The sequence below is a fragment of the Marmota flaviventris genome, chromosome 4 (assembly GCF_047511675.1).
Source record: "Marmota flaviventris isolate mMarFla1 chromosome 4, mMarFla1.hap1, whole genome shotgun sequence".
NCBI lineage: Eukaryota > Metazoa > Chordata > Mammalia > Rodentia > Sciuridae > Marmota > Marmota flaviventris.
Window position 1 is genome coordinate 135,916,371 of NC_092501.1, and position 16,504 is coordinate 135,932,874.

The 16,504-nt window shown below is 35.5% G+C and overlaps 1 protein-coding gene across 4 annotated transcripts in view; it reads left to right on the forward strand.

Annotated features, from left to right (window-relative positions):
• Spart (spartin) overlaps positions 1-16,504 on the forward strand; it is a 60,542-nt gene that overhangs the window by 14,344 nt on the left and 29,694 nt on the right. Inside the window, exons 1-2 of one of the 4 annotated variants that reach the window (XM_071611541.1) lie at positions 7,845-8,079; positions 14,380-15,188. In XM_071611541.1, coding sequence (XP_071467642.1) covers positions 14,382-15,188 — 807 coding nt within the window. In that variant the 5' untranslated portion in view covers positions 7,845-8,079; positions 14,380-14,381. Of the gene's footprint in view, positions 1-7,844; positions 8,080-8,167; positions 8,330-14,379; positions 15,189-16,504 lie in introns of those variants that run through there. The other 3 variants (XM_071611539.1, XM_027928889.2, XM_071611540.1) reach the window with 3 other exon arrangements.

Consider the following 16,504-nt stretch of genomic DNA (forward strand, 5'->3'; position numbering starts at 1 on the left):
CTTTGAGCGTGGATTCTACACCTCTAGTAAAAAATTTAATACCCTCTTTAAAATATCCAAAAGTTCCCAACAGACTTATAGCCTCAAGGGTACCTCTGGGTTCTGATCATTTGCTTTTCCTAATTTTGTTCAGTTCATAGATTCTTTCAACATCATTCTTTGTCTTGCTCTGTATATATTTGTCTTCTTCTGTACTATGTTAACAAAATGGATGTTGAAGCCTCTTTTCTATATTTAGAGCTAAAACAAAACAAAACAAAATAGAAACAACTTTTTTTGGCAAACTGGAAATTTAGGCTTCTTATATCATGATAGCATAAACAACCTCAAATATGACATTCAAAACTCTGTCCTTCTGAGTCCTTTGTCAATCCACCATATTGTTTAGCTTCTCTCTCCTCACTTTTTACTGCTCCTCATTCCCTACTCCACCAGTGCAGATCTCTGCTCATTTCTAATGTAGTGACAATATTACAAAATGCGGTATTCTTTCATTCATTTGTCTCCTATCAGAGCTTTGGAGACTCATCTTAATTCTAGATGGCTTACCATCTAAAGCCATTCCTAAAGCCATGTAATTACCATGAGAAGAATTTGATGTCTGGTGTTAAATTCCATCCCACCATCCTAATGTAAATAGAAAATAAGATAGTTTACTGAATAATCCATTAGCTTCTTTAAAACATAAAAAGTACAATCAGACTAGAGCAAAACCAAATCCAGATTAGTAAGAAATATCACCCGAATTGCTTCCAACACTTTAACCAAGAGATTTTTTAAAAAGTGGGTGTACTTGCTGAAGACTGAATACTTTATGTGGAAATAGAAAACCTTCAAAGCCTGCTTATGTATCTTCAATTCTGTATTAAAAGATTCTCTTTTATACTAAGGATTCAGTGTTTAAAAATGCTGCATTTGTCTATCAGCCACTGTATTTGGTCTGCAAGGGAGAAATTATGCTGTTCTAAGAATATCACAGTCATTGATCTTTTGTCAAATTCATGCTTGTCATATAACAAGGGATTTAAAGGAAGAGAAAATGCAATGATCTCATAGATTGATGACCTAACCTCATGTTGGACTCTTGAAACATTATTATCACATTAGCCCTCAAAATAATGTGCTCACTAGGAGTTTTATTTCACTGAGTCTCTCTCGATTTCAACATGATCTCGGAGCAATTAGGTGACAGCACCATGATAACCTAGATCATCAGTTCATGAGATGGATGCCCTGACACCTAGCTCAATTCATGGCTAAAGTAATTTGGACATTTCTCATATTAATGTCATGTAACATTAAATGTCATTTAATGGTTTTTCTATATCTGGTCGACAATACCATATAATAAATGAAGAGAATATATATATATATATATATATATATATATATATATATATATATATATATATATTTAGCATGTGGATAAAAGTAACCAGATAATCTGAAAATGAATATAGTACAATTTATGATAAATTTTTTAAATAAGATTCATCAAACTAAATTGCAGGCTTCTATAAAACCATTTTTTTACAAACTTTTTTTTTGCATAATCATTCATGAGTTGTACTCACAATGGATGTTACATACTTACATACCTAAATAGGCATATATCACTCCTAAAGCCCACTAATACGTAGACTTTTCTTCTAAGCATACTTATGTAATCAAAATAATGCCATATATTATTGTTTTTGTGGGTGGCACTGTGAGACAGTTAAAATTGTATTTATATTTATTCTTTTCTATACTGTGAAGTAAATTTGTAATTAAGGAAAAAATAACTTCATCAATTTATGGAAGACAAAGTTAGATGGAAAAAATTACTCAGATCTAACAAAACCACTCTTTGCTGATCATTAAAGAATTTTAGCAAAGAGAGAATATCAAATATCATTATGACCGAGCACAGTGGTGCATGTGTGTAATTCCAGCAACTCAGGAGGCTGAGGCAGGAAGATTGAAAGTTCAAAGCCAGCCTCAGCAGCTTACCAAGACACTGTCTCCAAATAAAAATGAAAAACAGTTGAGGATGTAGCTCAGTGGTAGATTACCCCTGGGTTCAATCTCTAGTACAAAAAAAAAATTATATCTATATATCTTATGAACATTTGAGAGCCAACTTTAGAAGAGTTATTTCAGTTAATTCATATAACCCTAAGAAATTGGTCCAGTTATCACAGCTTTGTCTTATAAATGAGAAAACAGGTTCATAGTGATATTAAGTATTTGCTATAGTGAGATGAGGTAAATTTGAACTCAGGTACTAGGATTCCAAAGTCAGGGGTGCTCAGCTATAGATACATGATTCATACAATATTTTTATCTGGATTATGAATACTGCTGAAGGTATACAGAAATTTTACAAGAATACAGAAGGTTTAAGATAATCAATATCTACATCCTTAAAGTTTTTCGGGGTACTTCCTAGCATGTCTTTTTCTACGTCTTTCACATTAAAATTTCTCTCTCTTTTCCCAAGAAATGCACACTTCTACCTTCCTAAATCACACTTTAGTGCATTATCCAGGAAAAACCTCAAGAGTGTCAAATAAAAGAACAACTCAAAATTCTATTTGGTGGAAGCCTCTTCCAAACCACCATAAACCAAGATTAGAACTTTTTGTCTTTCCCCATCTAGACACAATGTTTCAGGTAAGACCTTAGAAAAGAGGAATATTTTGTTAGGACATTACTAAATCAGAAATATTGTGGCATGCAGGGAGTATATGAATAATGATAATTTTTGTTTGAAAACTTCACATACCTCTTTAAATTCTTCATTATTATTAAAGAATGCTTATTTATTTGTGTTTGAAACAGGGTCTTGCTATGTTGCCCAGGCTAGCCTAGAATTTCTGTGCTAAAATGATCTTTTTGCCTCTGTCTCCCAAGTATCTGGGACTTCAGACACATAATACCATTTTTGGCACAAAGACATTACTTTTTAGAAGAGACTGACAAGAACAAAAGTTAAGTATTCACCAGCTGGTCCATAACCAATTATTCTTAGCCTGGAATGCTCAAGTAGAAATGATCAAGTCAAAGCTCCTTCAAACATGCTAACTGGAACAACATATATACAGATGGAAAGATAATGGAAAGTCCTTGTCTTTGAAATGCTTTTAGTTGGGTACACTTGGGTTGTCCAGATGGCTTAAAGCACAAAGACTTGGTATTTACAGAGAAACATATAATGGCCCAGTAGAAAAATGTCAGTGTCAGCTGTAAGCTTACATAAGTATAAAATGGAGAGAGGTCATGAATGAAATAGCTGTGCTTGTGTAAGGGCTAGCTGGCATACCTCATCTAGAAACCTCATTGCTAGGTCATAGGTCAGAGTGTGTTCTTAGGAGGTAGAGGGGAGATGGGTTGGCAGTTTCAGACATCTTATTTCCTTGTGACTGAGTAAAAGTGCTGATTCTTGTTGGCCTGATTAAAAAATCTGAGACTTTGTTTTTATCTCAGTAAGATGTATTAAATGTTAAAAATTATTTTCAAATATAAGCTATTATTTTCTGCTAATCTCAAGCACTGTTTCAGCATAAGCAGATCCAAGTTGTATGGTGGATACACTCCACACAGTTATTTGGTATTTAGGAAAATCCCTTTGGCAAGCCATCTGGAGTTAAGATGAGCCTCCAAGACATAGACAATAAAGGACAAATGAAAAGAATACAGAATTAGTTGTTGTTGTTGTTTTATTCTAAAAACACAAAATTAGGGAAAAAGTGAATTAAAAAATTACAAATTTTAAAAAGCTGATATACTACAGACACCACAAAATCCAGAACAAAAACCATAATTCTTATATTACTTAGGTGATTGAAAAATATCATGATACCTTTTTTTTTTTGACTCTTTGCTATTAAATAAAATTTATGGGAGAACAAGGATTTGAATGAGCGTCTGCCCTAGAGTTTAATCATAGTAACAGCTTTAGTTGGTTGCAGAAGCCCCTGTAGCCAATTAACTAATTAGGCTGCAAACAACTAGTTAAGCTGTAACGAACTGGATGGCCAATTAAGCTGTAGCTAACTAAGTTCACTTCTGTTTTTCTAAAAACGCTGTCAGATCACATTGTTGATTGAATTTTTATGATACTATTCTAGTTGTAGGATGCTTATTCAAAAAGTATTTACCCAAATTTAGAATATATGTAATACAAATAATAATCATTCAATATAGGATACATCTTTAAAACTGCTTTAGTTATAATTTACATATTATAAATTTCACTCATTTTTGAATATTCTATTCAATAAATTGTTTTATATTTACTGAGGTAAATATCCATCATTACAATCTAATTTTAGAACATTCTACCCTAAAAGCTTTCTGCCCATTTACAGTCATTTACCATTACCAACTCTAACCCTTAGCAACCACTCAGGTACTTTCTCTTCAAATTTGCCTTCTTAAAAAAAAAAATCATACAAAAGACTCATACAATATATGTTCTTTCATGTCTGATTTATTTCACTGAGCACAATGATTTTAAGGTTCAGCTATGTTTATCATATATCAATACTTTATTCATTTTTGTGGCTGAACAATATTCAATTGAATGGATACACTGCATTTAAAAAAAATCCATCCTTCAGTTGATGAATATATGGGCTGTTTTTACATTTGATCTACATTAAATAATGCTGCTGTGAATATTTGTGTACAAGTATTTGTATTATTATCTGTATTATACATATTCTATTTTCAGAATGGTCAGGGGTCAATATCAATTCCATTCAAATTTTAATTTTTAACAATGTAAGCTAAAAAAATTATGTCTACCTAAATAAAGTAAGTAGCAGCAGAAGAGGTTTTATAACAGCATTAATCAATTCTTTGAATCAAGAAAATTGAAGACTTGCTCTCAAAATTCCACCTAAGAATGGAATTGCTAGGTTATATGGTACTTCTATGCACTAACTTTTTTAAAAAAAGAAAAATTGTTTCCCAAAAAATGATTGCATCATTTTACATTCCTAACAGCAATGTATGTGGGTTTCAGTTTCTGAACATTGTTTCCAAACCTGTCACTTTATTATTATTATTATTATTATAGTCATGTTAATGGGTAAGAAATTATCTCATAATGGTTATAATTTGCTTTTCCCTAAAGACTAATGATGTCATCTTTTTATGGGTTTTTTGGTCATTTATACATCTTCTTTGAAGATTTGGTCATTTATACATCTTCTTCCTCATTTTCAATTGTTACTTTTTTAATTTATTGACTTGTAAATGTTGTTAATATATACAAGTCAAAAATAGTGATTTGCAGGTATTTTCTCATAAACTGTGTGTTTTCCTTTTCCTGATAGTATATTTTTCAAGAGCAAAAGTGTAATTTGATGAAGTCCAATTAAACTTTTTTCTTTTATCACTTAGGCTTTGGAGGTCATATCTAAGAAATCATGGCCTAACATGTTCATGAAGTTAATTTCATAATCTGGGAAGTTATATTTTCTTCTAAGAGTTTTATCATTTCAGTTCTTACATTTAGGTCTATGATCTTTTTTTGATATATGGCATGAGATATGCGTGCAAATTCACCTGTTTACTGAAATATCTGATTGTCCCATTTGTTTTTTTTTTTCTCTTACACTTCTTTTTTTTTATTGGTTGTTCAAAACATTACAAAGCTCTTGACATATCATATTTCATACATTAGATTCAAGTGGGTTATGAACTCCCATTTTTACCCCAAATACAGATTGCAGAATCACATCGGTTACACATCCACATTTTTACATAATGCCATATTAGTAACTGTTGTATTCTGCTACCTTTCCTATCCTCTACTATCCCCCCTTGATTGTCCCATTTGTTTAAAAAAATTTTCCCACTGGATTTTCTTGTCACCTTTGTTAAAACTTAGTTGGCTATAAATGCAAGGACATATTTGGGGGATATTAATTCTAATATAATGATCAATTGTATTCCATATGTCTTTACTCACACTAGCACCACACTGACTTTATTACTGCAGTTTTATAGTAAGTTTCGAAACTGGAAAGTGTACGGCCTCCCATTTGTTTTTAAGACTGTCTTGGCTATTCTAGGTCATTGGCATTTCCATGATTTTATGAATTTTAGAATCAGTTGACCAATTTCTGCCTAAGTCTTCTGGGATTTTTACAGGGATTATGTTGAATCTGTGTATCTATTTAAGGAGTATAATCATCTCAATATTAAATCTTTCAATTCAAGAGCATGGAGTATCTTTTCAATTAAATTCTTTCAGTCAGGGCTGGGATTGTGGCTCAGCGGTTGAGCGCTCCCCTAGCTCCCCTAGGATTCAATCCTCAGCACCACATAAAAAAATAAAGACATTGTGTTGAGTCCATCTATACCTAAATATTTAAAAAAAATTCTTTCAGTCATATTATATAGTATTCAGTGCACAGATCGTTTATTTATTTTGCTAAAATTATTTCAAAGTACCTTATTCTTCCTGAAGTATTGAGAGTGGAATTCTTTTTTTTTTTTTTGCACCAGGGATTGAAACCAGTGGCACTTAACCACTAAGCCACATTTAAATTTTTGAGTCACAGTCTTTTAAATTTTTGAGACACAGTTTCGCTAAGTTGCTGAGGCTGGCTTTGAACTTGTTATCTTCTTGCCTCAGCCTCCAAAGCCACTTGTATTATAGGTGTGTGCCACCCTGCCCAGCTTGTGAATAGAATTCTTAATTTCATTTTCAAATGTTCATTGCCAGTGTATATAAATATTATTAATTTACGTATGTTTAACTTGCAACATTGATGAACTCATTTATTACTTCTAGTACTTTTGTAGTAAATTCTTTGGGTTTTCCATATATAATGTCTTCACATATAGAAACTTCCATTTTAAGCACTAATCTTTATGGACAAAGGAAATTTTAAAAATTAGAATTAGACTTATTTTTATGCAGAGAAGTATAGTAGATGATCAATGAAAGATTTCCAAGAATAAAGAAATATTATGTTAAGATAAAATTTCACAGAGTGGAATGAAGTGGGAGTTCAAGGTATGAAGTAAAATTTTCTCCTAATAAAGAAAATTGTGTGCATGCAGTATTAAAACTTGATGATATGATTTTAAATTGATATTTTAGAACCCATCAACTACATTTAAAAGTTATGTGACTTTTATTTTAAAATGTCAACCTTTTCAACTAATTGAGATTACACATTTTGATGGTCAATCTAAACTTGTGGCAGAAGGTACACAACTACAGTTTGTTTTGGGAGTTTCTGTAGGGGTTGGTTATTAAAGAAAAATCAATTCAAATCTTTGTGTTGATACACACCACCCTATCAGGGTTTGCTCTTTTAAGATAGCTGTTACCTTTCTGAGATTTGAGGGAACTACCAAATGACTCCCAATTTTGAAAGTAACAGATCCTCCTCCCACATCATCCAATAGCCCCTATCGTTAACTAATTTTGACTGAGGGAAGCAATAACTCATCTGGAACAAGCCACTGCTTTAATACAAGTTATATAATTATATTTAAACATTTAAGGAACTACAAATAGACTTTTTAAAGTCAAGCTTATTCAAATCTGCCATCTATAGCTTTTTACTAACTTTAAGAACTTTTGAAGAGAAGTAAAGCATGTTTACTTAGACTTCTCCCTTTTAGCATTCTATAAGCCCAGTGGTATTGCCTTGTCATCAGAAATCTTATGTTTTCTACGACATTGGTACAAATGTTCTAACCTATTGAGACCCTTAGGCGGCAGACCATTCTCTGGGTCCTGTAGTTATGAGGGCTGGGCTCCAGACCTGCTGATCAGCCTTTGTTCCCAGATGCACAGCGCCTGCGGCTCCCTCCAGCGGCCACAAGCGGTCACGATCCACGGCTCTTTTCCTAGTCTCCAGCTGTCTCCCTTTCGTGGGGCTAGTAGAGATTGCGCAGGCGCAGGGGGGGCCGACGTGGCCGCGGAGACCCTGGTCAGGGGGTCGTGTTGAGTGGCTGACTCACGAGGTTCTCCTGGATTTCCTACCCTCGCTCCCTCCTCTCGCTAAGGTTTTACGGTGGTTCCTGGGTTCAAAGCCGACTGACGTCCTCCCCAGCACCGTTTAGAAGGTCAGAGAGCACAGAACCTACTCTGGGCGGGCTGGTGACGAGTGCGTGGGAAAGACGCCCGCGTGGGCGTCACGTGGCGGCGAGGAGGCGGCGCGTGACGTGGCGCGCGCGGCCTGGAACGCTTTGTGAGCCGCCGACGCGCGCGGGCACTCGCAGCCTCTGGACTGTGGCTTGCGGAGCCCCGGGTTGCCGCGGCCAGGCGGGGAGCTCTCTGGGCGGCGCCGTAGCGCCCGAGATCTGGAAGGCACAGGTGGGGCGGCGGCGAGCGAGTCGCCCCCGCGCGGACCCCACGCTGCCTGGCTGGCGGCCTGGCGCCCCGGGTCGGGTGGGCTCGGCCTGGCGGGCAGGTGTGGGAGGGCGGGAAGCGGGGCCTAGGAGGCCGGCCCGGTGTCCAGGTCTCAATGAACTCTCGTCACAGGGTGCCATTTCTGGGGAGAGCAGTTCGAGAAGTTCTTAGTGAATCCCCATCCCCTGTTTAAGGAACCGTCGGCCTTCCTTCCTGCGCGTCTTACTGTCGGATGGAGCGCAGCCTCCCCCGCCCCGCCACTCCCAGATCGCGGTCCTCCCGGGTTATCAGTTGGCTGTTTGTGCAGCCCCACCTCCGCTCTTCACTGCGACTTTCCCTCCCTCAGCGTTCTCGGCCTCCCCAGGGTCGAAGCGTGTCTTTTGCTCAGACTCCACAACCAACAGTAATTATATTGGAATGCAGAACACGGGGTTTTACTCTTTCGAATACTTTGGTTGATGTTTGCTAGGGACTGAGCGCCGCAGAGGATCTCAGACCCAGTTCTGTGTCTGGAAAGTTTGTCTCGGAATGCGCGCTGTAATGACAAGGCATTATTGCGTTACTGTAGGGTTGGCCCGTTGCCCACTCCCTTTTCCACTCCGGTGGATTGCTGTAGTAGTCTTTTGAGGATCCTCGAGGTTTGCTAATTTGTTATTGCTTCAACAGGTTGACAAAAGAAAAATAACGGCAATATATAAGAATATTCCCCCCCCCCCCCCCCCCCCCCCGCCAAAGAATGAATATTTCAGTTTCTGATTCCCTCCCTTTTGTGTTCACTTAATTTGGTGGTTTCATATGACCCCTTTGAAACAGGAAGCCTTTATACTATGTGGCGCTTATTGAAACAATTTGCCCAGCAATCCAGAATAGGATAAGATGGGTAGGATGTTAGAGGGAATTGCATACAGATAATACAAAAAAAACACTCATTTCATTTCTCCACCCCCTCTGCCCACATCAATAGGAGGAATGAGTGATTTTTTTTAAGATCTGTTGCGCAGAATGGTGAATATAGCTAATTGAGTGTTGTACATTTCAATATCAGATAAAGCCTCAAATGTTTTCATTTCAAAAAATATCAAATATTTGAGGTGATTGATAAATTAGATTTAATCATTCCATATTAAAAACCCAAATATACCATCACTTCATACCCCATAAACACATACAACTGATTTGTCAATATATAATTTAAATAATAAAAAGTAAATTTTAAAGAAAAAAACCCTGTTTCTTTTTAAAAGGGCCGGATTGGCTGGCAGGCAGGCAGACATTAGACTAACTTCTGCTAGCTCTAGGGAGATTAAATGCTGTATTAAAAACTATTTGGCGATTTTGCTTGTTAAACATAATTGTTTACTACCTTCATTATTTATGGGATTGAATTAAGTTGCCAAGTATTTTGGTTCAGAGTTTTACCTCTGCAAGCGCGAGGGGTTTTTAAAGCATATACATATAGTTATATGTGAAATTAAATGCCTTTTTTACTTCTTTTATTAGAAGGTTTAAATAATACAACAAGTTTATCATAGTATTTGGTAATAGATTTTGATTTGTCATATGACTATTATACTGTGAAGGTACTCTAATACCTTAGGTTGACATTTCAAAGACTTTTCCAACACTGAAAATTAAAGCATGTGAAATCATTTTTTACCTTTTCAAGATACTCAATAACTACTTAGGAATATGATAGGCCCCTGCTTTCTTGATATTCTCTTACTCTTATCTTTCTTGCACCTTAAGGGAGGTAGAATGTAGAATGTTTTCTCGTGTTTTTGGAAGGAAGAGGGGGTTTGGGTCTGTGTAAAGGGAAGACATTTTGATGACACAGCAATAAGTGTAATTCCAGGGAAAGGGGATTATCAGGGTTCTTTTGTTTTTTAGGAGGGTGGGTACTGGGGTTTGAACTCAGGGGTCCTCACCCACTGAGTCACATCCCCAGCCTTTTAGATATTTTAAATTTAGAAATAGGTTCTCACTAGGGCCTTGGTAAGTTTTAGCCCTATTGTTCTATACCACAAGCACATAAACTTTCTATCTATCCATATTCCATCTTTCAAACTGGTTCTTCCATAATTTTGCTAACATCAAGATTCATCAAGATTCACATTATTATGAATTATTATCTTGAATTATTCACATTCTCGTTATTATGACACTAATCAAAACTGGAATGTAATATCCAATGGTTACTTTTTGTTTCTAGTTTAGTCATCTTGTTTTCCCCGGAGTTAATAATTGTCTTGATAATTATTTCCTTAATTATCCATGTATTTGTCACAAAGTAAACTTTGAATCCTCTTACAATTAATTCTATTATTCTCAGAAATTAAAAGTATATTAAGTCTTCTGTCAATTTTAGTTTCTTGAAGAAATCTTTTCTGGAGTTATTTCTACCCTAATCTGAATAGGTTGCATCTTGAGAATTTTCCATCATGAGTCTTGGTTGGGATACCTTTCTCCAAACATGAAATCCCAGAAAGAGGATCTAGTAGCTGGGCAGTCATTTGGCTGGGCTTGGAAGTATTTTTACTAAGAATTATGAATAAATTTTACCATTTTATTTTAAATTATACTTGTTGCCTTGAGGAAGTTCCTTAATACTCTTATTTTTCCTTTTTTAAGCCTTTTAAGAGGGTCCCTTTGAGCCCAGTTTTCTGAAATTTTATTGTATGTTCCTTGATGTGAATCTTTTTTCATCCTTATGGGTCTTTTTAAATCTGGAAATTTATGTTTTCCAGTTATGGTAAATTCTGTGAATTATTTATACTACTCTTTCATCCCTTATTTTTTTGGCTATTCTTTTTTTCTGAAAGTTTTAGTTTTCAGATGTTGAACTTTCTGGATTTTCTTACCTATTTTTTCTTTCTTTTTTAAATCCCTTTGCTCTGCTTCCTGGACATTTTTTCATGATTTTATAACCTTTTTTTATTTGTTTAGTACTGGGGAGAGAACCCAGAGTTGCTCTGCCACTGAGCTATATCTCCAGCTCCTTTTATTTTTTGAGACAGGCTCTTACTAAATTGTCTAGGCTGGCCTTGAACTCATGATCTTCCTCAGCCTCCAAAGTAGCTTGAATTACGGTGCCACCACTCCCAGCCTATAATCTTTATTTTTTTATTCCTCTACTGATTTTTTCTTTCTGGCTATATTTTTATTTAATTTTCAAACACTCCCTCTTTTGGAGGCATTTTCATCTTATTTTTATTTTATGGATTCAGTATTTCTGCATGTTGTTATAAATGATAGGGTTTAATTTTTTCCCTGCATGTCGTTCTTTTCATCCAAATGCATCATTTTCATTTTTATGTTTAATGTTAGAAGTTTTCCTCACATTTTGTGATACTTGACTTGCATGTGTGTGTATATACACACAGAGATAGACACACAGACTTATTCAGGGGAGATATTTTCTAAGACCCTACATGGATGCTTGTTGTCATGGATGATACTGAACTCTATATATACATTATTTTTTCTATACATATATGTCTGTGATAAAGTTAACTTAAAACTTAGGCATAATAAGAAATTAACAAATGATAATAAAATAGCAGAATTATAATATATCTTGATAAAAGTTATATGAATGTGGTCTTTCTTAAAATACAGTGCAGTTTATTCACCCTTTTGTTGATGTGAGATGGTACATTGTCTGTGTGATGAGATGAATGACATAGGCATTTAATGTGGTATTATTAGGCTACTATTTAAGTTCTGATGTATTGATAGACTCTAGATGTATCCTCTGCTTTGGGTGATCCTGGACCATCGAATCATGACTATGTTGATTATTGGATGTCAGGAGTTGATGACATCCATGTTTAGGGTCCTTGGTAGTCCAGGTGGTCTTTTACTGAGACTGTTCAGAAGAATATGTAATTAGAAATTTTTGTATGGCCTTCCATATTTTATGCCATGGTGCTTCCTTTGCACTTGTAGGACTTCTTCAAGAAGAAAGTGGTTTCACCAGGTGCAGTGGCCCATGTCTGTGATACCAGTGGCTCAGGAGGCTGAGACAGGAGGATTGAGAGTTCAAAGCCAGCCTCAGCAAAAGTGAGGTGCTAATTAACTCAGTGAGACCCTGTCTCTAAATAAAATACAAAGTAGGGCTGGGGATGTGGCTCAGTGGTTGAGTGCCCCTGAGTTCAATCCCTGGAACCCTCCCCGTCAAAAAATAAATAAATAAATCAAACAAACAAAAAAACAGAGTGGTTTCATTGCAGTTGAAGAATTGTGTTGGATGGTATCCCATTTTCCTTAATTGACTTCTTCAACTCTTTGTAGCAGCAATTTCTCATCAGCACATGCAGTTTGGCCCAAAGCTAATGTTGAATCTGTGTAACTACTCCTTATTTGCATTAAGTGATTTTTGATATATATATATTTTTTTAGGGAATCCCTTGCTATAGCAAGACTTACTAAGTCTTTCTATAGACTCAGTGCTTTCTATTGCAACACACTGCCAATTAGTCAGAACACATTGTGTTCATGTCTTCCACCCATAAATTTAATGATTTTTCTGTCTTAACTCAGCACTTATTGCACATTGTAGCTGTAACTTTTGAATTTAGAGGTATGACAGTCATACTGGCATGAATATCTTTTTCCTTCTTTATAATTGCGTAGATAGAAGAAGATTCATTATTACCATAGATCTTAGCAATCTCAACATTGATTTTTTTTGTTTATTAAGTTGGGAACTTTTTCACTTATATTAAGCACTTTTACAGCTTCTTTTTGAAACAGCCAAATTTTTACCAACACAACTGCTTTGTGCTTTGGGGCCATTATTAAGTAAAATAAGAGTTACTTGAATACAAGCACTATAGTACTGAGGTTGATCTGATAACCAGGATGGCTACTAAATGATGGGCAAATACATGGATATGCTGGCCAGGGAGATTATTCACATTCTTGGTGGGTTGGAGTGAGATTTTGTAACACTACTCAAAACAGTGCACAGTTTAAAACTTATGAATTCTTTCTGGAGTTTTCCATTTAATATTTTCAGAACATGGTTAACCTTATGTAACTTAAACCATGGAAAATGAATCTGCAGATTAGGGAGAACTGTACATATTTTTGGTGCACACACATATACACACACACACACCCCTACCTGCAAATGGAATTGCTGGGTCATAGAGTAAATGAATGTTCAGCTTTAATAAAAATTGCCCATTTTCCAAAGTGGTGTGCCATTTTTTCCAGCAGCAAAGTTTCTTTCTTTCTTTTTTTTTGTGGTGCTGGAGTTTGAACCCAGGGCCTTGTGCATGCGAGCACTCTACCAGCTGGGCTATATTCCCAGCTCTTCATTTATGTTTTTCTAACAGTTTTTAAATTTTTGCCATCTGAAGATCACTGTGGATTTTAGTTTTATTTTCCTGAGAAATAATGTGTTGAACACCTTTTCACGTGGCTTTTGAGTCTTTGTGTGTGTGTGTGTGTGTGTGTGTGTGTGTGAGAGAGAGAGAAATGCCTGTTAATGTCTTTTTCTCATTATGAAAAATAGGCATGCTATTTTAATAATCTTTAAAGTCAGTAAGGTTTGGGGAGGGAATAATGCTAACTATACATAATTGAAATTTTTCTCATTTGTCCTTTATAAAGTATGATTCAACTCATTTTTTATTAGCTAGAGATAATCTGGATTTATATTAACAATGAATTTCAGAATGAGATTCTTTTGTTCCAATGCTAAATTTTGACATAGAGAACTATTTCATTTATTGTAAGAAACAGGAACAAAAAATTACTTAATAGACGTATTTTGATGTATTCTATTCTGTTTTTTAATTAATAAGATATTTGGACCCAAGAGCCTTTATCTGTTCATCAGCTATATATTGAATGCTTTTTCTGTGTCAAAACTAAAAGTAAGCTTAGGGGATGCCATAGTGAACAAGACAGAGAAAACTGTCCTCTTTAAATATATTCAGGTAGATGAGGTGGATACTAGAGAAGTAAACAGTTAAGCAAGATAATTACGAATGTTTTCTATTTTGCAGTTATGGAGCAAGAGCCACAAGATGGAGAACCTGCTGAAATCAAGATCATCAAGGAAGCATATAAAAAAGCCTTTTTATTTGTTAATAAAGGACTGAATACAGATGAATTAGGTCAGAAGGAAGAAGCAAAGAACTACTATAAACAAGGAATAGGACACCTGCTCAGGGGAATCAGCATTGTATCAACTGAAGCTGAACACACAGGCCCTGAGTGGGAATCTGCTAGACAAATGCAACAGAAAATGAAAGAAACACTACAGAATGTACGCACGAGGTTAGAAATTCTAGAGAAGGGCCTTGCTACTTCTCTACGGAATGACCTTCAGGAGGTACCTAAGTTATATCCAGAATTTCCACCTAAAGACATATGTGAAAAGTCACCAGAGCCTCAGTCCTTTAATTTACCTCCTCAGCATGCTGAAGTAGATGGAAACACTTCAGCCTTAAGTGCAGGGTTGGTGGCTACACCTTCTTTGTCCTTGCCATCTCCAGGCTGTCCATCAGAAGCTCCTCCTGCTTATACCCCTCAGGCTGCAGAGGGTCACTACACTGTGTCCTATGGAACAGATTCTGGGGAGTTTTCGTCAGTGGGAGAAGACTTCTATAGGAATCATTCTCAGCCACCTCCTCTTGAGACCTTAGGGCTAGATGCAGACGAGTTGATTTTGATACCAAATGGAGTACAGATTTTTTTTGTAAATCCTGCAGGGGAGGTTAGTGCACCTTCATATCCTGGGTACCTTCGAATTGTGAGATTCTTGGATAATTCTCTTGATACAGTTCTAAACCGTCCTCCTGGGTTTCTTCAGGTAAGTCAAAGGAAAACATAAAACATAATTTCAAATATATTTAGACATCTACATATCATTTATATAAAATGACATCTTTGCATCATTTTTGACAACATTTATAATGTGTTTAGGATTGTAAGACAAGTGAAAAAATATTTAAGTTCTACTTCTTAAATGTATTTATGAGCTTTGAACATCTACATTTCTGTTTGATTTTCTTTTCCTTTCTTTCTTTTTTTCTTTTTTTAAGATAATGAGGTCTTGTTTTGGTATTTGTGATGATAGGACCTAAGGAACATCAGAGTGTTTATTCTTAAGTTTTTAATTCTTTACCTGGAGTTACCTAGTAACTTTAATTTCAAGTTATGTAATATATACAAGTTATGTATGTAATTCATGTGGCTGTGTAATTGTAAATGTCCACAAATGTTATCAGACCCAGCTGAGCGTCTGAACTGGGCTAGAATCAGCACTGTCTAGAGTAGTAGTTCTCAACTAGGAGCAATTTTGTCCCTCCAGGAAACTTTTGAGTACATCTGCAGACATTTTCAGTTATTGCAGCTAGAAAGTGGTTGCTGCCAGCATCGTGGTTAAGGATAGGGATGTTGCCAAACATCTACACAGGACGGCTACTGTAAGCATTAAAAAAAAAAAAAAAAAGATCCAGCCCAAAATCTAACATAAAGTTAGAAACTACAGATGAGTTTACCAGAATGTAGTTGGTCCAAGTGCAAAGACTGCCACTAAATAATAGTTAATGTTTGAGGCATTGTTGTGGATTTAGTGAGGTATTCTGAATGTGATAGTTCAATACAATCTGCTTTAAAAGGTTGCATGTAGAAACAAGGGAGATAGACTCTTGAAATAAGAACTTGTTATACATTGAGTATAACAAAGGAGTTTGCATCAATGAGAAATCACTATTTAAGCAAAGTATTTTCATCCAAAGTTCAGATTATGTGGCTTAGTTATAGCACTATTTTTTTCTAATGTATACTAAGTTCTTTTTTAAAGATATGTAGCTTTTACATGGAGTTAACTTGAATGTTGTTTAAAGAACCTAGAAGTTATTAAGAAATTAATATTTTTTAATTCAGGAGAAATTAGTTGCCAAAATATAATGATGAAGAGTTAATTGCTAGAATTTTTTAGAATTCTCCCCACCCCCAAAATCTCTTGACTGTTTTTCCACCATTGAGACTAAATCTCATCTGGATTGAATTATCTTCACTTAGAAAACTGGTATGTTATAACTGATGTTATTGAAAGTTGCCCCAACCCCTTAAGGGTTTTTCTTAGAAAGAATTGGGGATATCCAGTTCAAATAGTCAAAG